General features: G+C 41.2%; 4 protein-coding genes across 10 annotated transcripts in view; 1 reads left to right on the top strand and 3 right to left on the bottom strand.

The window, feature by feature from the left end:
* Positions 1-25,650, top strand: part of a (arc) — a 58,374-nt gene extending 32,724 nt beyond the window's left edge. For 3 of the 4 annotated variants that reach the window (XM_089261589.1, XM_018103128.3, XM_089261590.1), the window contains exons 4-10: positions 13,279-14,120; positions 15,274-15,429; positions 21,688-23,209; positions 23,475-24,697; positions 24,782-24,952; positions 25,013-25,130; positions 25,203-25,650. In XM_089261589.1, the coding sequence (XP_089117715.1) occupies positions 13,343-14,120; positions 15,274-15,429; positions 21,688-23,209; positions 23,475-24,697; positions 24,782-24,952; positions 25,013-25,130; positions 25,203-25,233 (3,999 nt within the window). In that variant the 5' untranslated portion in view covers positions 13,279-13,342 and the 3' untranslated portion in view covers positions 25,234-25,650. The remainder of the gene's footprint in view (positions 1-13,278; positions 14,121-15,273; positions 15,430-21,687; positions 23,210-23,474; positions 24,698-24,781; positions 24,953-25,012; positions 25,131-25,202) is intronic. The other variant, XM_089261591.1, reaches the window with a different exon arrangement.
* LOC108652947 (tRNA pseudouridine(38/39) synthase) overlaps positions 1-27,522 on the bottom strand; it is a 44,709-nt gene extending 17,187 nt beyond the window's left edge. Inside the window, exons 1-6 of one of the 4 annotated variants that reach the window (XR_001925638.3) lie at positions 27,193-27,522; positions 27,048-27,139; positions 26,496-26,990; positions 25,902-26,438; positions 25,686-25,840; positions 16,390-16,709 (exon numbers count right to left, since the gene is read on the bottom strand). Coding sequence is in view for 1 of the 4 variants with exons in the window: in XM_018103161.3 (XP_017958650.1) it covers positions 25,737-25,840; positions 25,902-26,438; positions 26,496-26,990; positions 27,048-27,139; positions 27,193-27,482 (1,518 nt within the window). In the remaining 3 variants the exon portion in view is untranslated. Of the gene's footprint in view, positions 1-16,389; positions 16,710-25,628; positions 25,841-25,901; positions 26,439-26,495; positions 26,991-27,047; positions 27,140-27,192 lie in introns of those variants that run through there. The other 3 variants (XR_016197003.1, XR_016197002.1, XM_018103161.3) reach the window with 3 other exon arrangements.
* Positions 14,145-15,061, bottom strand: LOC115564345 (uncharacterized). The gene has a single exon (XM_030388556.2). It carries the CDS (start codon positions 15,059-15,061, stop codon positions 14,219-14,221), a length of 843 nt encoding a protein of 280 aa, XP_030244416.2. The 3' UTR covers positions 14,145-14,218.
* On the bottom strand, positions 19,955-21,078 carry LOC108652954 (gamma-soluble NSF attachment protein). The gene has a single exon (XM_018103170.3). The coding sequence runs from the start codon at positions 20,994-20,996 to the stop codon at positions 20,079-20,081; it is 918 nt and encodes a 305-aa protein (XP_017958659.1). The 5' UTR covers positions 20,997-21,078; the 3' UTR covers positions 19,955-20,078.
* Positions 27,523-27,694: the final 172 nt, after the last annotated feature.

Here is a 27,694-nt window from a genome sequence, read left to right as displayed (position 1 = left end):
AAAATATATTATATATTTTACAGTTTTAAATATATGTATATCCAAAAAAAAGCTCATGAATAATATAAGAAATTGAAAAAAAAATAAAAAAATACCCATAAATAACATTGCCAGTATTTTTAGTTTTTTATTTAAATTATATTTATTACATTAAAAAAATAACTTATAAAGAACCAACTGTTTTTGTGTAGTTTCTTAACTCATAAATAATATTTAATTTATTTTTTTACTCTAACGCTTTCTGCTTAGCATAATATTTAAAAGCTTAAACTAAGTGCGCAATTTGTTTGACAATTTTAAACCAAGGAACGCTATAAATTTTAGTCATATTTGTTAATAGTAGTGATTATTCCATAGCAACTTTAAGCACTGTTATTAAGAGTGATGTTTAATGATTTATATATTTAAATCAATAACCCATATTAATAAAAACCCAAACTAATGCTGTCAGCCATCAATGGCATAAGCAAACAGAAATGATATAAGGTCTATAAAGCAATGTTCAATGTCTGCTCACAGCTGAAGACTCGTAAAATAGGAATAGTTACACAGTCGATCTGCTGCCCTTTGATAATGCCATATTTCTGATTGAATATCATTATGTATAGATAACATAAATTACTTTGACCCTCAGCCCAGAACTGGGTTTCTATACAAATGTTAATTTTTGAAGCTAATCTTCATTAGATTATTCTAAAAATTACAAATCAAAAAACGTTTTTGTATCAAAAAACTTGTTTTTCAAAACACAAAATCGTAGACAAATGAGGCAGCTCAGCTGCGCAGCTATTTAAATTAAAAAAAAAAACCTTCGTCAACAAACTTTGTTAGTCAAAAAAAAAAAAAATAATAATAATAAAAGAAAAAAAAAACCCTAATTGCATTGAATTTTAATTACTTATGTATATGCTCAAAAATTTTAAAAATATTATTATGAAGTCAAGCCAAGATTTTTTATAGACAAAAATACCTTGAAATGGGCTCAGGAATTATTTATTAATTAAAAAAAAAAATAATAATAATATAGCTAAAACTTGTTATATATAAAAGTAGGCAAATGTCCACAAATAAATTTACAATTCATTATAATATTTATAAATTTTTTTAAATATTAAAAAATCAATTTTGAATATGTTTTATTCCCATTTGACATGCAACTAAAATAATTCATAATATTGATGTGATATTATCTGCTGATAATAATCAATGTAGCTGTCTATATCTACCTCTACATTCCTGACATATTTTGTGCACTTTGTGACCACTGTGCGCACTGCCGCATTCAACTGGCAGACGCATCGCAATGCAGGCCAGTCAGACCGACTGACTGGCTCAAAGCTAGGCTGGGCTCGACTAGTGTAGTGTTGCTCTGTTAGCATGTCCAAGCGTCCATTCAGGTGTCCGGGCAGGCGTGCATTTAAATTTATTATGTAAGCCACACAGTCTATGCCACAAGCAAGAGCAAAGCCCCAGCCACACAGCCACAGCCAGCAGAGTCACAGCCTCCCAGTCGCCCAGTCGCCCAGTTGGCCAGTTGGCCAGTCCCCCCAGTTGGCTAGTCGGCTGGCTCGGCTCTCATCCAACGCCACCGACGCTGTCGCAGCGCGTTTGTTGCTGCAATCTTTAAAAATCTCGCGTACTCATCAACAACATTTCAAAGTGAACGTACATCAAAGTGGATGCCAGAGAGCCAACATCAAGCGCTGCCTGAACATGAAGGTGTATCATACTAAATCGCAAAAACTATCTAAACAGGAAACCCTGCAACAACAACAACAACAACAACAACCACAACATATGCTAGTGGAGGAGGCGGCAACAGCGGCGACGGCAGCAACATTGAGAAAATTAAAACAAAACGTTGTCGTCTATGGCTATGCTCTAAGCTACCTCCGCCTGCCTGATCCTGTCCTCTGTCCTCTTAAGTAGATGTTGCTGCTGTGCTGTTTTTTTGTATGTTGCTGCTGCTGCTGCTGTTGCTACTGTGTTGCTGGCTGTGTCGGCTACTGTATGCTGTTTTGTTGCCTTAACACTTTGCACAAATATTATTGCTGCTGCTGCTGTGGCTGATGTTGCCTTTGGGCCACAGCAGCAGCAGCAACAAAAACAACAACGACAACATTTTTGATGGATCGCAGGTCTGTCGTGAGCAACTCAAACGTCTGCAACGACTGTGAAATGGCAGCTACTTTTTTGTTATACTTTTTTATTTAGTCGCTGGAAGGGGGGAGGAGGGGAGGGGGGAGCACCTTTTTGGGCGTGTTTGATGTGGCAACAAGACACAAAAATTTGATCTCGCTGCACGTTTGGAAGGTCAGTCAAAACGTTAGGAAACTGAACACCAGACAGACAGCGCCTCAGCTGAAACTCGCTCATTAACGTCTGTAGGCTGTTGCTCAGTCTTTTTTTATAGACCCCCACACTCATTTCAATGCGCGCACTTTATGTAAGACTGCCAAGAAAAATCATAATCCAAAATTGTTGACGTTGCGGCGGCCGAATCTGGCAATAAATGTGGAAAATCTGAAATTGTTTGGGCGCGCCAGACGAGCGAGCTGATAATAAAGCTGCGATGCGTGCTGTTGACATTGGGCAGTGCCTCAAATGGTGGCACACTTTTCAAAATAAAATAATCAAGTGTTAAAAAAAAAAAAAAAAAATCAAAAGACTTAGGCAACGAACTTGATCATAAAAATTCGTTGCATGTTTGCTTTGAGAAAATCATTTAGTCACGCATCCGACTGTTTAAACACAACAATGCAGCTGCATTTGTTCATTAGCAACGATATGAGAAATGGCCCTAATTACAATTATAATACAAATACAGAATAATTTCAGACGAGCATATAGTAGGTAAAAACTTTTTAAAATTCGTTTCTTAAACTCTTAACTCACATATTTATTATATTCAACTAAAATTAAATAAATTAGAGTTGTCTTATTGTGACAGTTGCAGCTAACAGACTTGTTGTCTGAGCTATATAATTTACTAAAAAAAAAGAGAGCGTTATAAATAGATTCTGCATGGGGAGCAACAGGTGCGATGGCTGCTTAGAAGAAACAATCTACGGCAACAGCTCTTACAAATAATCACAATAATTTTCAACTCAAATGAAGCAACGAATTGTGTTGCAAGCAGAAAAAAAACGCAAGAGGTAAATGTGGCACAAATGGAAAAAAGAAACAAACTCAACTGACATTGCAATTTCTGTGCATACAAAGAGATGGAAAAAGTGTGCTAAGACAAACGGAAGTTGATCCACAGATATAAATATAAGTATTTATGTATGTATTTATGTATCTATAATAAAGAAGATGCAAGAAGAAAGTTTAGGTGCTCTAAAATATTTTATTATATTTTATTATATTTTATTTTACTATATTATATATATTATTAAATTGGTATATTAACTCTTAGCCATTGAATTGCATATCAAAATCTTCTCTTAGACTATGCTTTTATTTATATACCTTATATTAGTATCTTATGAATATGTAAATCAGTTTATGCACAACTTTCCTGAAGATATCCTCGCATCGTGCTTAGTATTCATCAGATATTCTGACAGACTTTCCACTCTCACTGCCATTATATGCATATGCCTTTCTTTTTTGTGGGCTCTGAATTAATCAGAATTGGCATTGACGTCGTTTCGTTTCGTGTGCAACAACTGCCCAGCGGGTCAAGTGATTGACATGCCATGTAAGGAAGAGAGCAGAGCAGCAACAAAGAGAGAAACAGAGAGTGAGAGAGAGAGAGAGAAAGAGTGAAGTCACATTATAAAGCCATAAAAATAACACCTCTAGCGTGCAGACAACAGCAACAACAGCTACAGGAACAGAGAAGAGCAACAACAAGAGCAACAGCAATATGTCGCATCCACACATTATACAAGCCCTCAAACGTTTTGGGGCCACACATGCAGCGAGTGATCTTGGCAAAGGGTACAAAAAGCAAACTAATTACATGCCAAGTAATTTGAATACTCAGTGGAGAAAAAAGTGGCAGTGCAATGAGCACTCGCACAGCAGATGCAGCGCAACATCAACAACACCAACAGCAGGAGGAGCAGCAGCACGACAGCAACACGTATGGCAGCACAGTAACAGCAAAAAGTGGTGCAAGTAAACAGCATGAGGCCAATGGACTCCACTGCCTCCACTGCCTCGACTGCATCAGCAACGGCAACTGCGGCCCGGTGGGCGCAACGCTCTGTAAATGGCAGCTTGTTGGTTAGAGCAGAGACTTGGACCAATGCTTGACCCATGAAAAACATCTGCTGCAAACCGGCGAAAGATAAAGCAACGGCTGCTGCTGCTGCTGCTGTTGCTGCTGTTGCTGTTGATGTTGCTGTTGCAATTGATATGACAGGAAGTTTGTATCGCTCGTTGTTGCCGACTTTGATATGTAAATTGTTCCAAATCAATGCTAATTTCTTGACGTTCAAGCATGTAGTAATTAAAATTGCTGAAAGAAAACATATACATACATACATAAATATAATGAAAATAAATAAATAAACAATGCCACACACATTAGTATGCAACTGTTACTCGCCGGCCCATAATCAGCACTAGCAGCAGCAGCAGCAGAAACAGCAACAGCAACAGAGAGAAAAGAAAGGCCTCAGCGGACAAAAACGTTCAGTGCTCAACAAAACAATTTACCAAGTTTGGCCTAAACGGTCAAAGCAGCCCCGGCCAGCCAACTTGTCGGTGACAGTGCCAACGGCAGCAAGCAGCAACGAACGAACAGCAACAGCAACTGTTACGGCAGCAACATCCTCATAGCGTGCATAGCAACACGTGCGTTTGCCTTTTACAATATACAACAACAACAACAACAATAAAAGGCCAAACAACTTTGGCGTTTTTCGCGCGAAATTTACTAACGGCAACAACAACTGCACAACAGCAATAACTGCAGTAGTAGAATCACCAACAACAGCAGCAACAGCAACAGCAACTACAAAACGCGCGTGCTCAACATTTGCCACAAATGGAGTTATCAACCAAATGGGTCTTCATCGATAAAAATTGATGAAGCGCTTCTTCAGCTGCGTAGAACTCGAGGCAACTTTGGGATGACGATGGCAATGGCCATCGCGACGATGGCGTTGGCCTGGGCCAGCAATTTTCCAAGGAAATTGCTTTCGCCTCGAGTGCCAAACAAACGAGCAATGAACGCAGAATGACGCACGTGTGTATGTTGTTGTTGTTGTTGTTGTTACTGTTAATGTTGCTGTTGTTGTTACTGTTACTGTTATTGTTGTTGTTGTTATGGCTGAGTGCGTCGTCTTTCTTGACTTTGACTATGTTGACTTATTTTGCTTGTTAGCTTGATTTGTGCTTGTGATGAACAAATGTTGGCAAATAAAACGACATCGATAACAGTATTAATCGATAAGGAAATGATGCAAGTTAAAGGAATGATTTGTAATTTGCGCAGTTCGTTTGGTTTTGAAGTTGCGAGAGGTCGCCGGTTCGAACCCCAGCTGATGTCGATATATGTTTATTTTTTTATTTATTTTTTTTTAAATTATGTATATTATATATCACATCTTCATCACTCAGAAATACTCTTCATGCAACTTCTTATATTGCAAGGCACCAATTAGTAAGCAACACCAGCATTGACAGCTGGCTCATGTGAAGATTTCAAATAGTTGACAGCAGCAGCAGCAGGCGATGGCAAAAAGTGAAAAGTGCCATCTTTCGAAATGGCTCGATAGTCGTTGCGCCCCCCAAGACCCCCATAAAGCTGTGTTGAAATCAGCATCGTGTCTTTAATTGTTCGTATTTTCTATTGAAGTATTGCAGAACGCTGTTATTGTTGATTATATTTCATTGTAACTATTGTTCAATTGTGGTCTGACACACAAAACCATTGAGGAGTCAAAAAGAGCGCCGCAACAGCACCAACAGTAGCAACTTTCAATAATATTCTTTGTTTGGGCTCAAGCATAGATTTGTAAAACTAATTTTTCACATTATTAAATGCATGTTCCATGATCCATAATATAAATATTTAAAATTTTTAATTATCAAATTAGTTGATATAGTTTTTATTAATTATCATTTATTAAAAATAAAAGAAATATATGTATAATTAAAAAAAATTATATATATGTATAATAAAATAAAATAAAAAATATAAATTTCATTTTTTATATAAGATAATATGAATATATATATATATATATGTGAAATTTATATTTTTTATTTTATTTTATTATACATATATATAGTTTTTTTTTTAAATTATATATATATTTCTTTTATTTTTAATAAATGATAATTAATAAAAATTATATAACTAATTTGATAATTAAATATTTTAAATATTATATGTGAAATATATATATGTGAAATTTATATTTTTTATTTTATTTTATTATACATATATATAATTTTTTTGAAATTCCACAAAACAATTGAAAGCGAATTGAAATAGACATTTAACACCTGATTGCTAGCAAAATTGATTTATGCGCAGCTCTTGGCCATCTCTCGTTCACCTATCTTGACTTGGCCATAAATATGGACAGAGCCGCATTGTCAGCTGGTATCAAAGATCAGTGATTACTCAGGCCGAAACTTAACTGATGTGCATGTAATTGTGGCTCCAGAGGTTAGTGATTACCAAAGGCAGAAGAGGGAGGATGGAAGAGTGGAAGATGCCTTAACATTAGCTAATGACAAGTCATGAAACTATGGCAGTTACATTTAAAGTTGAAGTAGGAATGGAGCTAGGCTGGCTGCTGTTGTTGCCGTTGAGCGTTAGCTACAGTTGGAGTTGGAGTTGGAGTTGGAGGTGAACAACCCCGAGACGGTGAAGCAGCACTAACTTGAAATGAAACTGTCATTTCAGAGCGTGTTGCAGTTGCGCAGTCAGAACAAGTTCATGGCATAATTGCCACAAGCGGCAACAGCAACAGCAATAGCAACAGCTTGTGTGTAATTGTCGTTGCGGATCAGGCGCTACACCTGATTAAGAGTGAAGCAATAACAGCAACAACAACAACAACAACAACAGTATCAACAGCATTGTCTCCTGCCCTCATCTGTTGTTTGGTATTAAGTTACGCTTGCTGAGGATATGGCATCCTTGAAGCAAGCAACATATGTTTGGCTTAGCAGCAACAGCAGCAGCAACAGCAGTGAAAGTATAAGCTTACCGGCAACAGTTGCTCACTTTATGCAACATTCATGCAACGTGTTGTAGGTGTTCTTTGGGCAGCCATTAAATTTATAATTGTCAATGCGAGCCGAGACAGTTGCTCGACTTGATCTGGTTTTTTATGTCCAGAATCAAATGGCTGCTGCCGGCAGCTGCTGCTGCTACACACCAATTTCTAAATTGTTGTATGCAATTAAAAAAATTACATGTACGTGCGGCCGCAGCGGCAACAACAGCAACAGTAGCAGCAACAGCAGCAGTAGCAGCAACAGCAGCAAACTGCACTTGCTCAATGATAGCATTGATTTTCATTTTTATTCAGCCTCCTCATAGGAGAGTATGTGTGTGTGTGTGTGTGCAGTTTAGTGTCGGCTGCTCTGCCATTTTCTAAAGAAATGTCTCAAAATATTTTTGATCAATTGCTGCACAGTGGCTAAAAATTAAAGAATTGAAGACAGAATTATGAATAAAATAAAATATTTAAAGCAATTGCTTTTCCCAGTTTTAATTATATAGACTTAAAAAATTGTTTAAGAATTATCAAAAATTATCTTAATAAAATGTATTTATATTTTAACAAATATTTTCTGTTATGCCTAGTTATAAGCCCACTGTAAATATTACATATAACTGTGGTCTAGGCAGTCGTCGTTCGATAGCCCAGCAGGCAACTAGAAACTAGCTGGCAACTGTTGCTGCCGTAGCAATTGCTGTTGCTGTTGCTGCTGCTGCTGCTGCTGTTGTTGTCGTCGCTATTTTGATAAAGCGCGTAATCGTTAAAACGCTAATGATACGATTTTTGCCGCAATGCAATGATTAAATGTTGCAACAGCGCTGCAGGCTGGACTCGCTTTTCTTTTGTGCCGATTGCCGGGCAGCGCATCTGGTTAATTAGCGTAGAAAAGGGCGCAGCCAAAGAGATACATCAGCAACATATGCTCGAGCAGGTTTAACAAACTGTCATTGGCAGCAGCAGCAACAGCAACAACTAAAAATAGTTGCACGTGTGCATTTTTGACTATTAGACGTAATAGCTGAATGCATCATAATTTACCTTGACATTTAGACCAATGTCTGCGCATGCCAAAGTTAATTGCCAGCTGCAGCAGCAACAACAGCAACAGCAACAACTATGCAAATGCTTTGGCTTACACGCCTGCATTTTGATTAGGTTAACTATTTATAGAACGCGCTACGATGCGCCTTGCCTGGCATTCCTGCCGGCAACACATGCACAACACAACACAACACAACAGCAATCAGCAGCAACAACAGCAACAGCAACCTGCTCAATGACTCATGCGTCGTATAGCAACATAATTATATTGATATGCCTAATTAGCGACTGCGAAAGGAATGCCGAAATATCGCCAGCTCTTTCATACGTGGACTGGGCAAACAGGTGGCTGCATTTCGCACTGTGTCGCTGAAGGTCAGCAGCTTTTCAAGCGGCTGCAACGGCGGCAACAACAAATGCAACGCCAATATCTAGTTCCAACTGCCGGCAACAACAAAAGCAGCAGCAGCAGCAGCAGTGATTTCTTTATATGTCTGCTGCAATTAGAATTCATTTTGGTAGCCGAAAACAGCTAAGCAAAAGAGAAGCCAAAAAAAGCTATTTTTGTTTGTACTCAGAATTCGCCGACAACACAGCAACAGCAACATGTTGCTGCTGCAGCAGCATTTGTCGTTGTGGGCGCTCAACGAAAATGAAAACTGAACTGAAATTGTTGGGCAAATGTTTTTGTTTTGTTTTTGGTTTATTTGGTTTATGTTTCGCTTCATATTCGAACTGGTCTGCAAGGCTGCGGCTGCGGCTGCGGCTGCGGCTGCGGCTTCGACTGCGGCTACTTAGGCGGCGCATGCTTATGAGCAACTTGGCAACCTTTAAAAGAATGCGGACTTGCCAGAAGTACACACACACACACACACACATACTCTTAGGTAGATGTAGGCGCATAGGCGCATACCTAAAGAAGAGAAAAGGAGGCAGAAAAAAAAAAATAACTCAAAAGTTTGTGGCAACAAAAGGCAAACTCGGCTGGATGCCTTTTAATGTGGCTGCGGCTGTTGTTGTTGTTGTTGTTGCTGTGTTGCATGATACGCTCGTTGGTGGAACGAAAAGTTTATGGCTTATATGGATTACAAAATAAAAAGGAAAATAGTTCATAAACCGTTACAGAGCACGGTCATAAAAACAAACAATATTAAGAACTGTGAAACTTGAAATGCATCATAATAGCCCAAACATATGTTAGATCTCAAATAGCTGAAATTGCATGATGTAGGGCATTATATAGTTTACAGACTAGCTAATCTAATACAAATTAAAAGTTATTCGAGTTCATAAAGTAAATAGCAATATGATTGGAAATATCCGCCTGCCACAAATTCATGCAAGGTAGAATCAATTTTTAAGCATAAGCATCTATTAAATCTATTTTTCGCTTATGATTTATTTGATTTTCTTTTTTGTATTCATTTAGATTCTCTTTAAAGAATTTCACAAGGCGTTAGATAAATAATTCTTTTACAGTCTCTTTCAGTCTCTCTCTCTCTCTCTCTCCCTTTCTCTATCTCTCTCATTCTCTACTGTTATTTGTGGACTTTCCAGTCGTTAACTTTAATGACTACCCATGGAACAAATCCAATGCAGCAATTGTTGTCTGTCTGATATTTGTGTGTACGGGTGTGTGTGTGTGTGTGTGTGTGAGTGTGGAGCAGAGTGCTTAGTGGCATGGGTATCGGGGCACAACTTATACTACATGCCACAGCTGCAGCGGCAGCCACGGCTTGTTTACAGGAATTTTACAACTATGCAGCCGGCTCTGATTTGTTGCCAGGAGCAAAAGCCACGAGACGCGATTTGAGAGAGATATGTACAGAAAGAAGCAGTTAGTAAATTTAATAAATATATATATAGAAGTATATATATATAAATAAATAAAAGCTCACTGGCATAAAGTGGATAGGCTAAGAAATACCCTAGTTGGAGAAATAATCGAAGTCTGCATGCATAAGTATTTGTCGCTGGAAAGCAAGAGTTCTTCAGTGTGGAATGTTCGACTAGCTGCTACCATAATATCGGGCAAACGGATAGCCTTAGCGTTTATTCTCTAATTACCCATTTTTAGTGAAGCATAGGGTATTAAGAAATATGCTCTTTTTGTTGTAATAGCGAGCAGGCAAATTAAAAAATATATATGTACATATATAAGTGTAAAAAATGAAAGACTGCAGCATAAAAAGCGAGCGGAACGAGGAGAGGAGACGTCTGACTCTATAGTAACGGCCATCATTATAAGTCCTATGCGACTCAGATGCGGCTTAAAGAAATAGTTTAGCCGTCGCAGAATCAGAGTGACGTTTTTGTTGTTGTTGTTGTTGCTCCAGTCACTTACCCAGGCCGTCGTGCGGTACGGTAATGAGCCGAGAGTTCTTGGAACTGCGCCAACGCCGCGTCCTTGAAACAGGTTTCGCCCATAAACAAGACGGGCAACGAGCAACGGACACCGGACGGTGGCTACGACTCTGACTGTGTCTTCGAAAGTGGTTCTAAGCAGGTCGCATCTGAAAATAATATAAAAATTTTTACTATTACTCTATTAATTAAAAGTTGACGAAAATATATGGCACTGATTCGCAGAGGCCATTTAAATTCACATTAGCTGCACATATTGTCTGGAGTCTGCAGTGAGATAGAGACACGTCTGCCCGGGCAACGCTTAAAAGCGTCCATAAAAATCAAGCAGGCTCGACCAGGCACAGAGCGGCTGATAAAATTAGCAAAATTATTGCCACACAGTAGCTCAGGCACAGGCCCAGGCCAGCGCAGACGGCAGACGGTAGGCGGGTCAAAGCGCCATGGGACGTCATTCGATTTGACTAAGTGGTTTTGCACAGTGGGCAAGGCAATATAATAACCACTGTGAAATTTTATTTAGTTTTAGTCCAAATCTGAATATTTAACTGACAAGCAAGGAGTGGAACTGTCAAAAAAGAGTCCGAATAACAAATTAGACATCGATAACTAGCGACTGTTGATACCTATCGCCAATCTTATCGGTGTTTTACTCATTTTGGCACTGTGCAAAAAAAGCATGTATTTAAAGATAAGAATTTGTTGTTTTGCGAAAAATGATTGTGTTCAAATATTCATGTTCTTAGTTCATTACATTTTTGAGCGCCTAAAGTAAGATATCGTCCATAGTGCAACATAATCGTATCTAAGTAAATGCATTCATAGATGCACACGCAAGTGCCACATCAATTAGGTACGCACCAAACGTGCCTCGCCCACTTTGACTTACCCATCTGCCTGAGCTGACTCGACTTGTAAGCGAGTGGCTCGCTTGATTGGTCGTTTGGTTAGCATTAAGTCTCAAATTAGCATTCACGACTTTCAAGTACGTTTGCCCACATTCAAAAGTAAAAGGCAGTTGTGTAAATTATCGATAAATAAACAATAGCCTCAAATAACATACAATGTTAACCTGCGTGTTGACATCTGTTAATGCTCATGTTACTTACTGTTAACTCCAGTTAACTCGAATATGCCTGGTTCATTGCCCGTCCACCCACATGTCGCAATGGCAGCAGCCGTTAGACGACCTTCATTCAAATGCCTTTCCTTGGCCCGCGAGTGCCGAGCAGCTGAAGTGAAGTGCAAATATTTGTTGCACGCCAACAAAAACATAAATGTTATGAAAGCGTTTGAAACACGAAACATATCAACAAATAAAAACAATGTATGCTGACATGTGTTTATTAATAATATGGTCTGATAACCGCCGACTATTGAACTGGTGAATTCACCTTTTATCATTTTTCACTGTTCCTGGATTACTCACAATAAGTGATAAGAGCGTCTCGTGCAATCTGCAGCACAGCTGCAATCAGTAAAAAATATATTTACATATGTACATATGTACGTATAGCAAACAGTTTGCTATAATGTTACTTTTGTAGCGTTTTTATTGGTTTTTCTTTTAATAGATTTTTGACGGCTGACATAATGTACATATGTATGTATAGTATCCGAGTATTCGGGTATATTAAACTCCGACAAAGGCAATACTTTTGTAGGGTTTTTATTGGTTTTTCTTTTAATAGATTTTTGACGGCTGACATAACGTACATATGTATGTATAGTATCCGAGTATTCGGCTATATTAAACTCCGACAAAGGCAATTTTTGGTTAGTACAACTTGACAAATCATAAGTGACAGGTATATTAAAGCTCAAAGATAAATTGTAATTCACATTTGCTCTACTGTGTGTGTGTTTGTGTGCTCCAATCAAGTGTATGTAAAAAATATTTTTGATAATAAATTTAAGATAACATGACATACTCCAAGAATCTATAAATCTATAATCTTATCTACATACATATATTAAACGGTGTCACTGAACTCGACCAAATTATCGTTTATTTTGCAAATTAAACCGGAACTGTACTTATACTTACACTTATGTATACCTATGCAGAAGGACGAAGAAACTGAAAGATCGGCAGATGGACAGAACCCCATCGACTCTATTTTTGATTTACTTTAAACTTATGTACAATATGAAATCGACCATGCTTCTTTCTGCCCCTTAATTACACTGAATTCCCATTCGTTATGGGTTCAAAGCATAATTCAATAAATATATACCGTGTCAAATTTAGCTCTTGTTTAGTTTGTTTGAAATCCCCCCCTTAATCATGCCAAGCTATCAATGATTACTCAATGGAGTGCCATCGACTAACATTGATAATCTTGCACTAGCTGTATTTCATTAAAACTGGCCCATTAAATACTTTTAACCCAAATGGAAAATAGTTAACAAAGCTAAAGAGCAGTCAACAACAACAACAACAACAACAGCTGAAGAGCATTAACACTTTAGACTTACCTACAAAATTCAGCGCAGAAAATTTCGATGGCTTGCAGATTTGTGAATTATGTTAATTATACGCTCCGCTGGGCGAAAAGTGAAAAACTGAAATGTAAAATGGAAATGGAAATGGTATTCGAAATTGGGTTTTTAGGCCTTAACTAATTTATCTGGACTCGATTGCCAACTAACTAATGCGGCACTCCTATAATTACAGCAAACTGTGACACCAGCAACATCGACAGCAGCAACAACAACAGAAGAGAGCAACAATTCGTAGTATGCGGCTCTTCAAAGCGCGCAAATCAACGGACACTTACAGCACATTAAGCGCCGCTCAACAGCACCAACAACAACAGCAGACGAGCAACACCAGCAGCAGCAGCAGCAAGCAGTATAAAAGCAGCAACAGCAACAGCAATCGGGCAACAATATGCAGCAGCAGATTCAGCAAGAGCATTGCCAGCAGCACAGCGATATCCTCATCGTTGCCTGATCTGCACGATAAGTCGCCCGTCATGATACTCAGTTGCACAACGCTGACAAGCAATGGCGCTGCTGCCACAGCGACAGTGACAGCAGCAGCGGCAACAACAGTTGCTGCCGCTTCAGCAACAGCAACTACAAATGGCAGCAATAATGTGCAGCCTCTACGCACGGCCACGCCCACATGTTTGTTAAGTGGACGCCAGACGCCATCCGGGCTATCAATGCTCTCCTTGCAGGAGTCGAATACACTGCACAGGCAACAGCAACAGCAGCAACAGCAACACCAGCAACCAACAATTTTTGTGCCCAATAAACTGAGCAACAATAGCAGCGCAGCCAACTTTCTGCTCAGCTACTCAAGCAGCAGCAACATTAACAGCATCCAGCAGCAACAGCAGCATCAACAACAGCAGCAGCATCAACAACAGCAGCAACACTATCAGCAATATGTGGCACAGCGTCTGCATCCTGCAGCGTCCAACGGCTGCCTATATGACAAGTCGAGCCTAAATGGTTCATCTGGCTGCAATTCGAATAGCAACAGCATCAACATCTCACTGACCGCCAATGGTAAGTAAAACAGAAACGAAGAGCTGCATTTTGATATGCCATGATATATTACAAGGGCCGTTTCACGGATAAAATCTGACAAACAGATACAATCTTAGTTAAGCCCCATAAAACCTCTTCAGAAGGCTTGGCAGTCCGCTGCAGTCGTTGAGTTGCCAATGGCAATCCACATCCACAGCCTTTGCATCAGCTTCAGCAACTTCATTATAATAGCCCGATCCTAGACGGCTGCAATAGTAGCTGGAATTTCTAGTGGGGTCACGCTGCATTAGGTAGACTCCGGACTCCAACTGCTGCAGCATATTAAAGTACCAAATGTCCTGGGCTTCGCATAGATTCTCCAGGCGCAACCATCCACGTGACGATGGCTCCGTCTCCAACGCCAGCTGCCACATGCAGCAGCGACTGTTGGCGCCCAGCTGCAGTGCCCCAGCTGGCATTAGGTACATCAGATCCCTGTCGTGCTCCAAGCAGAGCCAACGACTACGCACCAGGATCTGCAATGCTTGTGGCAAGCTCTGCAACATATTCTGCAATTGGCTGCTATTCCACTCCGGGTCCGTTTGCAGTCGGCGCAAGCTCAACGCAAAATCCAACAGCAACATGTTGTTGTTCTCCAAGCGATGGCTGCGTCGCAGCTGCCAATAGAGACTGAGCCATAGGCGACGGTTCAATGGGCTGTGAGTGCTGCTATTGTTGCTCAGCAGCTGCTGCAGTTCCTCTAACTCCAGTTGCGATTTCTCCAAGAAGTTGTAATTCCCGGCGAAACGTTGCTGCTGCTCCTCGCTGAGCTGCTCACACCGGCCATCGAATTGCCCATTCGAGACAATTAACGGCTGCTTCAGCATTTCGGCCAATTTATAGCCCAAACTGTCCTGACCTTGCGTCCAGAATATGGCCCAATAGAGCAGCCAAATTTGCCGACCCCATCGCCCAAACATCTTTGTGAAAACTGCGAGCCACTCTCGCTTTGGTTTATATTTATAATGTCGCTAATATTTCTTATCTTTTTAATATTCTTTTATTCATTGTTTCCGCTGATATACTTTCTTTCCTTATTCGATTGGAGCGCAAAAGCACTTGGATTATAAACCTATGTGATTCATACATATATAAAAGTGTATAAAATAACGATTTACTTTTTTCTTTCAAGGGCATATGCCCGACTACAAGCTGGTGACGGCCGTGCCAGTCGTTGTCCTGGATGATGAGCAGAAATTGGTATCGACAGCTGCGGACACAAATAGCGATGCTGGCAGCAGCATTAGCACGGGCAGCGCCACCTCCTTGGCCAGCACCACGCGAAATGGTGAGTAACGCCCCCCACTCGACCCCCACCCGAACCCAAGATTAGAAGCAAACAAGCGACCGAAATAGACAACAAGCCCCAAAGCCTTAAATGCGCTGAAATTGATTTTTAAATGCTGCCACCCTAGTGGAATGGCATCTTTATCTATATTTATGCTGGCTTTTATATGGACGTGTCCCATCTCTAATAAATAACAGACTCTCTTCCCCTCTCCCACTCACTGTCTTTACACTTTATTAGGGACTTGTTATAGATTATACGGCGACGGTAAGTGGCTGACTTTTTAGTGCTATTTAATTGGTGCTTCAACATAAATTCTATTGAAAAGTGCTGATATCTTCACAATCGTATATCAATATAAATCAATTATGTTTGAATTATACTCTAAGCGCTGCAATTTGTCAGCTACAGCAATCAAAGAAAAGAAAGCAAAGCAAAGCGCACAAACGCATACATATATACATACACACACATAGCTATGTAGACAATACAGCAATTCTTTGCAGCTTGCAGCTTGCAATACACACCCCACAGTCGCGTATGCTAATTGGGTCATCTCGCTCTAACTTACGCTAGTTGTTAGCATGCACATGTGCCTGTATGCGTAAGTATAAGAGCAGTGTACAGCCAATCAGACAATTCCTTTAAACGTAACATAACAAAGGCTTTGCGGAACTAGTTCAGTTATTTGCAGCCCATTCAATGGGCATTCAACATACAATATATAAAATCAATTTGACTCAGTTCGAGTTATTTGGTTCGTTGAATGAAAAGATTTCCGCATGTGTCAACGCATCATCAAGCACTCGCGATTGTCATCGATACTCGAAAGTGGGCATGGTGTGTGTTTATGTTAAAGGTATAAAGCACGCCCTGAAATACCGTATTGACCCGATTTTACTCTGCACAGTGGACAATTGGGCGAAAAAGCGTGGCACAAACATAACTCAGACGGAAAACTTTCAACCTAGTCTGTCGTATACTTTTTACACTCTGCAGCCGGGCCCGGGCTCCACTGTGCGTAATGTGATCCAAAGCGCACGGGCGCTGGCTCTGGGTCGGTCTGGGATGGTACTTTTATGGTCTGGACTGTGGTTTCGGTTAGGGGCCCTAAATCCCATAAGCGACCAAGTGTGACAAAGCGTGGCATTATGTGATCCATTTGACTGATGATTCGCAATGCAAGCCTTCGTATGTGACATGCACTGAAACGTTGCGGTTTGTTTGCTATGAAGAGTGGATGATATAACTGATTGGATTTGCAGCCAAATGGCAACAGACTGCGAAAGAAGTAGAGAAATAATAGGCACTTATGTTAGAGATTTTAAGGCATTAGTATGAAGGAGAAATACGCAAAAAATTCTGTAAATACTAGAACAGATATAGATATATGTATATAAAATATTTACGACTTCAGTTAGGCTTCTCTTCCCATTGAATGTGAGTAAAGCAAATGCGGTTCGTGAAAAGTGCAGCTGTTAGATTCAGGCTACTGAACAAAATTACACTGGCCAACAAGTTTAATAACCATGTCATGGGAAATATACGATCAGAAGCATTTGCATAATGTGGCTGAGTCGTCGGGCCGAATCGAAAGCCGACTCAGAGCCAGAACGAGCCGGGCTTGGGATGAAGACAAGAGCAAGAGTGAAGCGAGGAGGCAATAACAAATATTCAAAATGAGGCAAAAACGGCAACCAAAATGCACGCGGCATACAATAATATCTCACGTACGCGCTTCAATTCTTCGATCTAGATCGTCGCATAACGGAGAAGGCGCTGAATTTGAAAGGTGGAAGGGGCAAGGAGAAGGGGTAGGGGGCAAGCAGAGAGGGGAATGCGAAACGAATGCCTTGGACTGGAGCTGAGAGATCGATAATCGGGCAGCGAAATAAATCAAGTCGAGGTAGAAACATGTAATAAGCGATAATCCAGTATAAATGCGCATGCGTGCAATTCAGATGGAATAGTTTCGTTGGAGATGAAGATGAAGATGAAGATGGAATTCAGCGCAGATTCGAAATTATAGCATTTAAGTGTTTTTTTCTTTTTTTTCGCCGACTGTTGTCGACAGCTGGGCGAGAATCGATCTTGAGCTATGGCGCTTATTGATTTCTCATGCTGCCGTTGTTGTGGTTGCTTTGGAAATCTGAGATCGGGCCAATTATGGCCACAATTTAAGCCCTGCAGAAAGCCATTTACAGCTATTGATGTGGCGTCTCTGACCTTGGGGCGCCACTAATTAGAATCAATTAAGATTGGCATTAGAATGACGCACAACAGCTGGCAAAACGGAGGCTGCGGCGTAATGAACTTACAGCTAAATTGCCTCTGACACGCAATCCAAATGGCAAGTGGCATGGCAAATGGCCAACAACTTGAATGCATTGTGACAACGGCAGCTAGAGCTGAGCTGAGCTGAGCTTTGTTCGCAATTAAGTGTAGGAAAATGCCAGCACTAAGCGATAGGGGTTATCGAACTATTCGTTTGTGTCTATCGAGCCATTGTTATGTTTGCTATCGTTCCTGTCACATCCTTAAAATTGTTGACTTGAGCAGCAATAAAAATGCTGGTAAATTGTATTTTACAACCATTTAAAATATATTTAAATTGTGTGATATTTGTGTGCATATAAATAATATTGTAATATTGCGGAAGCCAAAAGAATATACATTCCTGATCAGGATCAGCCAAACGTTCCATGCAGGACCTCACCGCCCATTCGTCAGTTAGAGGAGCATCTCAGGGTATTTACAAGTCGTGCACCACAAACTAATCCACTCCAACGTGTCTTTCCTCCATTCCCATTCCCCATTTCCCCAGCTCAGTGTTAGCTGACTTGATGCCAGGCTAGAGAGTTGCAACAAAGCCGGCTTAGAGCTGGCGGGCACTTGACACCGTCTTAAAAGATAAGTGGGTGTAGAATTTGTGGCATGTGGCCGGCGGTCGTTTTTGATACAGCGATGAGTTGAGCTGAGTGTGTGCCGCGTGGCAGAGGCTGTCATATAATTGATGCCCGGACCATTTGCTATTATTGTTTAACACCCATCCTCCTCGATTCGCCAGCAACTCTGATTGGCAAACGGCTTCGCGTGTTGAAATTTTAATCAAATGCAAATGGACAGAGCCGTCGGCCGTCGAGCGTCGAGCGTCGAGCATCGGGCGTCGGCCGACAGAAGAGAACAGAATTGCGGAACAAAGTCGGTCAGGCCTGGGTGGAGCTGTTAGTGGCTGAGCTACAACTACACACAGATAGGCTTCAGTTGTTTCAACTGTCAACCCGAATCGAGGCTGTGTGCGCCCACACATTTGGCCCGCAGCTGGGCTGAGGCTATTAAACATCTTTGGCACGAGTCAGAGTCAGAGTAAGAGTCGGAGGAAAGGGAGGAGGAAGAGGCCGATGCAGATGCCATTGCCGATGCCAATGCCAATGTCGATGCAGAGTCCGAGCCATGAACGCTCCTTCGATGGGCACAAAGCGCATTTAATGTCATAGATGAAAATAGTTTTCAAAATTTTATTAAGTCCATAAGATGTTAGCGAAGCTCAACGAGGAACAAGAGATTTGCTGCAGCTGTTTCTTATGATCACCTTTTATACTAATTGTTGGTCTCTCTCCTCCTCTTTTTCATTCTCTCTCTCTGAGTGTTTCCTTCTCTCTCTAGCTTTTCTTTTCACTGGATTTGTTATAAAAAAAAAAAATATGGGACAAACGCGTAAATTTGCTTATAAACGAATATAGCTAGAAACTCTGCTAGAAACTCTGCCCATTAATGGTTTTTTAAGAGTTTGGCTATCGTTGTTAAACCAGATAGTTAAAAGTTACGACCATTTCACATATCCTAAAGGATTGCATTTAAAGCATGAAAAATCGAATGATTGAGTACTGTTATAGATGAGCAGTAGAAGATGACATTTATTAGCATTAATATAGCTCCAGATATAAGACCAAATATTTAATAAAGTCTTAGTTTGATTCATTCCTCTCCTATATACGCAAACAAGCTAGTTCATATACGACTTTTAAAGCTAAATTCCAAACTTGATGAAGCTATGTTGATTACCAAAAAAGAACCTTAACTTAATTATCGGTTGCTGTTGCCAAAAATGATTTTATAATACTTATGTGACCATAATATATTCTATGTATATATACATATGTATAAATAATCAAAAAAACACCTAAATTCAGTCTGGTCTCTTCCTGTGTATGTACAAGCATTTATATCAAAATAGACATTCGTTATCTTATAATTTATCTATATATGACACGCTTGCTCTAGCGAATAAACAAAAGTAACTTCTGTATGTATAAGAATTCACAATGTCTTATACACAATGATATACGCTTTGTCTATACAATTTGAACTCTAATACTAATTGCCTATTCATCGAATACACAAACCCTTATGACAAGCATGACCTATAGTCTTATACAAATATAAGAGGCAAACAGGCAGTTCGAACTTCACTATTTGAGGAACTTTATATAATTGCAAAACAATATAATAAATATCCAAGACATATGAGCAAGAAGACTTTAAATATTATTTTATTAGGCCGTATATTATGATAACGATTAATTTGTAAATTGCATTAATTGAATAATTTGTTGGTTAGCAGTTAAATAACAATTATGGACGAGCGTTTAACACAACCCCTCGCCATCCTCCTCATCGAGTTCTCTGGTACTGTTCGATTCATTGGCGCCACCAGATTTCTTCTCCACTTCGAGGCCCTTGGGCAATGGAATGTTCTTGGCTAGAATGGCATATTCCACGTCCATGTGTCGGATGAATGGCGATGCCAACATTTTAGCTGCCAGTTCGCCGTCCTCATCGTCGAAAGCTTGCAGCAGAGTCTGCAGCGTGGAGACCTCTTCAGCCTCACAGCAAGAGCCCCATTCCTTGAAGGACTTTTCGGCCTCCACGGAGTCACCCAATGCCAATTGCACTAAGACAAGCGCCACAACCAAACGGCCAATCTGACCATATGATTCGGTTTGCTGATAGAATCCGATTTCTTTTTTAAGCGCCTTTGTCGCCTCCTCGTATCGCTGCAGCTTCACCAAGATTCTTGACACTTTCGAAGAGTATTCGGATGCCTGACGTGTTGAGTCCTCAATCATAATGACCTCCACTGCATGCTGATAGAAACGCAAAGCCATCTCTGGATACTTTTGCTCTGTCAACTTGGCCGCTTTGTCCAATGCGGAGGCAGCAGCTTCTGGTGAACCATGTTGTTGATACAGGCTACACGCCTTGTTGGCATATTCCTCAACATCTGTCAGTTTGTCCAGATCTTTGCACAACAAAATTATCTGCTCGTATGACTTTGCAGCGTGGAACCAGGACTTGTTGTTTTTGTAGCACTCAATAGCCTTCAACAAACACTCCTTGCTTTTGTCAAACGATTTCGCAATGCGATACGCAGTTGCTGCCTTCGCGTACTCATCGGCAGCGCTGTCATAGTCAGGTACCCATTTCAGTAGCGATGTTTTTAAACTTTTTTCAGCTGCTTGCACTAATTGCTCAGCCTCAGCAATTTTTTTCGCAGCCACAGACATGTTTTTAGCTTGCGAAAAATCAATTGTTGTTTACGTATGCAGTGTGGCTGTAGGCGTAGTATCTACAAAAAGACAATAGATAAAAAATACTAAAACAAAATGTATTGCCCGAGCAATATATCGATATATTTGAGCGATAGTTGAGCTTTCAAAACGCGCGCATGTTACACATTTAAACGTGAAACGTGTAATTTGAATGTTTTCATTTCTATTTGAATATTTTCATTTTTATTTTAAATAAATAACATATAATATGCAGCAAAAAGAGAAAGCTTTAGGTTACCCATACAATTTGCATGTGCAGTCTATCATTGAAATTGCGGTTACTGCAAGCTGCAACAATCAACACGTTCCCCAAGCCGACCTTTGTTGTGGTTTGCTCGGCTGCTCACACATGTGTGTGTGTAAGCTGATGCCTTTCACAAGCACGTGACAGGCTATCAACCACAAAGGAAAATCAGGCTTAAGGAACAGACAAGATCCATGCTTTTTTGTTGTTTCTCTCCCCGCCTCTCTCTCGCTCCATCTCTCACTCTTTCTTAAGATGTATGCAGATTTGTGATTTGTGTGACTCTGGCGGCTGTCAGCGGCGGCAAATGCCCCAGAGGTGTTAAGATTTATTGAAGCATTGTAATTAATTTAGAAATCACTTTCTGATTGAGTTCTTCTCCTATGCCTTTTCCCTTTACAGTGTTCACCTGGGGCAAGCGCATGAGCCGCAAACTGGATTTGCTGAAGCGCAGTGAATCCCCCGCCGCCGCCCACAAATCGCACACAGATCTGCGCAGCTTGTTTCACTCGCCAACGCACAAGTCTAGCAATGCGAAGACATCAGCAACGCCTACTGGAGCTTATCAAAGCAGTACGCTTAAAAAGTGCAAGTCGGGACCAATTGAAACGATCAAGCAGCGTCATCAGCATCAACAGCAACAGCAGCAACAACAGCAACATCAGCAGCAACAGCAACAACAGCAGCAACATTTCCAGGATTCGAACAGCAAGGGCCAGAGCCAGAGCGCACAATCAACGCCGACGCATCAGTATCAACATGGACCAGTGACACGCCCACAGAAGGCATTGAAGAATTTCTTTCATCGCATTGGCTCCACAGGCATGCTGAATCATCGTTCGCATAATCTGCTGAAAGCTTCCGAGGCATCGCAGCAGTCAACACCAACTAGCCAAACGCTCTATCGCAGCAGCTCCACCAGCCAATTGTCCAGCTGCTCCTACATCAAATGCGATGATCCCACCGAAGGCTTAAATCTGCAAAGCCAACAGCAGCAGCGACAACACTTACTGCAGCAGCAGCAACAGCGCGCGCCACGCATTTCCAATCTCAAGTCGAGCAGTTGCGACGATATTGCCAAGGTGAGCAGCTGCCTTATCACCAGCAATAGCAGCAGTAGCAATGGCAGCGACAGTGTGGGCGTAGGCGGAGGTGGGCTGGCAACCAATGCAGCGAACAACAGCAGCAACAGCAGCAGTCAGCAGGATGCCAGCCGTCGGAATGCCTTTCCTTATGCATTTTTGCGCTCACGACTTTCGGTGCTGCCCGAAGAGAATGGCGGCTCTGTGCTGTTGAAGCATCAGCAACAACAACAGCAGCAGCAGCAGCAACAACAACAACAACAGCAACAACATCAACAATTTCAACGGGATGCGATTTCGGCTCATGGTGGATCGCCGTTGCCGCAGCGTCACTCGCCGGAGCAACAAATGGCGAACGTGTCGCGCAATGACAGCATCACGTCCAAGGACTGGGAACCACTTTACCAAAGATTAAGTAGTTGTCTAAGTTCAAATGAGTCGGGCTATGATAGCGATGGTGGCGGCGGTATCGCTGGTGCTCGTCTGTGCAATAATCTTAGCATCTCGGCCGGAGATACAGAATCTATTGCCTCGGGTACACTTAAGCGCAATTCGCTTATCTCGCTCAGCTCCTCGGAGGGCGTCGGCATGGGCATGGGCCTGGGCTCAGGGTCCTCTGTGCGCAACAGCATTTGCAGTGCACCCGTCTCCCTAGGCGGCTATAACTATGACTATGAAACGGAGACAATTCGACGCCGCTTCCGACAACTGAAGTTGGAGCGAAAATGCCAAGAGGATTACATTGGACTTGTCCTGTCGCCAAAAATGGTTGTCACCAACAACAATGAGCAGCAATATCGATATTTGATTGTTGAGCTGGAACCATACGGCATGGCGCAAAAGTAAGTATCGATTAAATAGCCGATAAAATATGAAGGAATCAATAATGAAGCAGAATCAGTGCTGCCTATTAGGCGGGCTAAAATATTACCCATACGCCTCATTTCCACTTTCTTTGTGTTTTTTAATAAATTGCACAAAAATTAATACTAGTTTAAATTCAGATATAATAGATTTGTGTGCTTGCCAGAGGCGTATTTAAAAACAAGCTAATTAATCCCATAAAAAGAATCCAAGTTTAACGTGCCCATCTCTATTCTTCCATAGGGACGGACGCCTGCGCCTTGGCGACGAGATTGTCAATGTGAATGGCAAGCATTTGCGTGGAATCCAATCGTTCGGCGAGGTGCAACGCCTGCTCAGCTGCTTTGTGGAGAACTGCATTGATCTGGTCATAGCACATGATGAGATAGCCACTGTAACTGATTTCTATACCAAAATACGCATTGATGGCATGAGTGCGCAACGTCAACGGCTCAGCTATGCCCAGCGGGCGGACAGCCTGAGCAGCCTGCAGAGCCTGCAGCTGAATGCGGAGCAGGAACGGGTTAGGGCACAGGAGGAAACCGAACTGGATGAAGATCAGTGCGATGCACGTTCGCTGGCCAGCGTCAGTACGCTACCCACGCCGATGCCATTGATGCAACATCGTCGCAGCTCAACGCCCCGACACTCGCTGGATGTGAGTGCGTCGGAGTACGAGCTATTGCGACGTAGAGCGCGCAGCTCCTCAGGTCAGCGTAGCTTGGCTCTAACACCAACACCGCTCTTTAACCAACAACCAACCAATGACACCTCCTCCATATCAACAACCAATCTTAACACCAATAACAACGACTCGTACACACCAGTGTATACGAATCGAGCAGCCAGCGTCTGTGTGGCCTCCTCGCTGGCGGATGATGAGAAATGGCGGCTGCTGGCACGCAAGCGCTGCTCCGAAGGTGCTGCACTGTCCACCGAACCAGGCGCAGGCGCTGCCTCGGGCTCGGGCTCAGGTTCCAGCCAACAGTTTGGTCAGCGTACGCACTATGCACGCAATTCCATTAATTTAACCAATTCACATTATCGCTCGCTGAGATTTGCGCACTCGCGTCTCAGCTCATCGCGTCTCAGCTTGTTCATGCAGACGCCATCAACAGCAGCAGGAGCTACAACCACTGACACTCCAACAACAACAACAACAACAACTGATCTCACTAATAATACACAACAACAACAACAACCACAACAATCCCAACAACAACAGCAACAACACCATTCATTATATATCAAGCACTCGCCAAAAAACGTTTCACTGTTTGCGCCTAATCCATTTATACCACCCTCATCCTCATCATCATCAACAGCAGCAGCAACAGCAGCTGTAAACAGCTCCTTGGCTCCACCAGCTGCTTCGCTAATGCATCATCGTCCATCGCTGCCAGTGGCAAAGCTAACGATACGCGATGAGGAAATGGCAGAAGTCATTCGCGCCTCAATGAGTGAGGGTGAGCTTAACACGAATAACACAATAAACAATTATCGAAACATTCCACTTACCAAGCAATTGTTCTAAATTATTTATGGCTCAGGCAACGGACGCTGCACCCAAAAGACAATTACGTTCTTCAAAGGACCCGGTCTAAAATCGTTGGGCTTCAGCATTGTGGGCGGACGAGACTCACCCAAAGGCAATATGGGAATATTCGTTAAAACTGTCTTTCCCTCCGGCCAAGCTGCCGACGATGGCACGCTGCAAGCGGGTGAGTGGCGGAAGAAGCATTTTTGTTGGTTCTCCGATGCTTAAACACTTTCCATTACAGGCGATGAGATTGTGGAAATCAATGGACTCTCTGTGCAGGGCATGAGTCATGCTGAGACAATTGGACTGTTCAAAAATGTGCGTGAGGGCACAATTGTGCTGAAGATCTTGAGAAGAAAGTAAGTACGAGGGGCCAGAGAGTGAGAGAAAAGAGAATTTGAATACAGATACTAACATCTCTTTCTTTGCAGACTACAAAAAGCAAAGTCCATGGGCACATAAAAGAATATATATACAAATATATATATACTTATACATTCATAAATCCAATCTTCATATCGACTGTACGTGTATCATTTGTTAATACCTGAGCAGCAGGATATCATTTGTTTGACCCATCCATGAATGTACATAGACCAATTCAATGTAATATTAGTTACCCTGCCTTCATATATGTACCTTTACCAACATACATAGATAATATGTGTATGTCATTAGATTTATATAAAGATAACTATACAAAATGATTTGTATGAAGCAACACACATTCAAACCTAATTTAATTGCAAGCTATACTTGAAGTAATTTAATGGAATTAATCATTTTAAATTATATGCATAATCTAAGCTAAGCATCCAAAATGTTGTACAATTTTTCGAAAATAAAAATGCCTACAATAAAATGCGTACCTATTATAAATTTGTGATACTTTTTTATTTAAATTATTTGCTTACCCAGCAAATCTAAGCACCACAAGGAATTCATATCAAGCTGGAGTAAATTAATTAATCTTCATTACTTTCACTTTTATTCGTCTCCGTCGTTGTGTCGCTTTTTACAAGCAGTCGTTGCTTTTTCACAAAATGGTCAATGCGATTCTCCAGGCTCTCTAAAAAAAGATTTGGTATATGTAGATCATCAGACATATTATTAAACAAACAAATACTAACCACATCGTTTGCGCTGCAGCAATGGTTGATACTGGCGCGGCTTGGCCGCATCCTGCAGCAGCATGGCCTGTGCTTGAATCTGCGGTGCCTTGAAATTCTGCTCAAGCAGTGCCTCCAGTTCCACTAAGACATTGCGTATCATGGTGCACTTGACACTGAACTGCGTCCACTCACTCTGCACGTTCTCTATCAACTTCTGTAGATTCTCTTCACTGTATACCCAATTGGTTAGATCACTTTGGCTTTCGCTTTCCACAATCGCAATCTGTGACAAATTTGCAATTTCGTCATCCGCAGCTGGAGGATTCGATTGACGCGTGCTGTGCGATCGAAATTCACAATGGAACAGGTTCAGTGGTAGCCCAATAGCAGGCGTATACTGGGGCTTACAAGGATTACTGCCCACATCGAGTAATTTAGTAATAATGGATGGCTGCTCGTGCTTTTGTCCAACCAGCAGCAGCACAGCCATGATGCAGCGTATTTGATGCCATAGGAAAGCATTTGCTTTTATCTCCAAATAATACATGATGTAGCCTGTTGAAGAAATTCAAGTTAGCTAAACTGTAAGATATAGATTATATATATTATTACCTGAGCCTTCCTCTAACTTAGTTTCTGTACTGTGGCATGGCTTTATCTCGGCATGCTGCAAGTTACGCATGTAATTCGTAACGCCATTGTGCACATCCATTTTACAAAAGTTCCTAAAGTCTCCGTGGCACACCAGTAGCTGACAGGCCTGCTGCATTGAGTCAATGTCCAAATCGCCCTTGGGAAAATAGTAGCGATAGGTACGTGAAATGCAATCAAATCGAGCGCTATACTCCGGATTTCGCAACGGCATCCAGGATACGCATTGTATATTTTTGGGCAGCACACGGTTTAACAGACTGCAATAATCTATTTCAGTACTTAGCGACTCTGGCTCCATTTGAGTATCGGGTGAGTGCTTGCTACGCAAATTAATTGATATCACTTGGCAGAAGGCGCTCACTTCCTTGTCGGTGCGACCGCATCGATGGTAATTGGAAGTAGCACGGGATTCGATGAGACAAGTGCGCTCCAAGGCACGAAATAAATGTCCTTCTGCAAGAAATACTTAAACAATTAGTAGTTGCTTTTATAGAAATCAGACAATCTTACCAATCGTATCAGCGGAGTCCTCCTGACAAGCAAATCCCTGATAATCCCAGCCAAAATACGTTATTTTCATTAAAACATGCCTCTGGTGCGCACTGAAATCATATCGATATAAATAAAAATAATTGAATAGAGAGAACTTACTAACCTGGTCCAATTAAACTTACGTTGTTTGTCTTTGTTTTTAGGTACATCTTTGACGGTTTCCGAAACATTTTTGTTTGGTACTTCATCCCCGTCCGCCCCGCGTAATACAACAGCATATTCAGAATTCTTTTTGTCCGCCTCGGACAGTTTCTTTTGTAAAAGATTTTTCAGCTGAAAGTTGTACGCTTCTAGCTGCACAATTTTGTCAATCAATTCTGTTTTGCTTAACTGAGTCAACTCTTCGCGAGTTTGGCCCTTCACACGTTTATTTATAACTATTTTCTTGTTCATTTCACATATAAACAAATGCAACACGTGCCGTTCACTAGACTTTTATGATTGTATCGAAATTCATATCGAAAATATTCGATTAATCGAAAAATAAAGAATTGTAATTTCCGATTAAACGACTTTTAGAGATGTTTATTGCTACTTAATCGATATTTTGAAGTAATACAATATCGAATGTGTTTAGCCTCACTAAAGCAATTCCAAGTATTTTT

This window comes from Drosophila navojoa, chromosome 5 (genome assembly GCF_054131105.1).
Source record: "Drosophila navojoa isolate 15081-1374.11 chromosome 5, UAZ_NAV_1.0, whole genome shotgun sequence".
Taxonomy (NCBI): Eukaryota; Metazoa; Arthropoda; class Insecta; order Diptera; family Drosophilidae; genus Drosophila; species Drosophila navojoa.
The sequence above is the reverse complement of the archived record's forward strand: the minus strand, read 5'-3'. Positions and strand labels throughout refer to the sequence as shown.

Coding starts and splice junctions, on each gene's coding strand:
- LOC115564345 (XM_030388556.2), bottom strand. CDS start 15,061: ATGTTTGGGCGATGGGGTCGGCAAATTTGGCTGCTCTATTGGGCCATA.
- LOC108652954 (XM_018103170.3), bottom strand. CDS start 20,996: ATGTCTGTGGCTGCGAAAAAAATTGCTGAGGCTGAGCAATTAGTGCAA.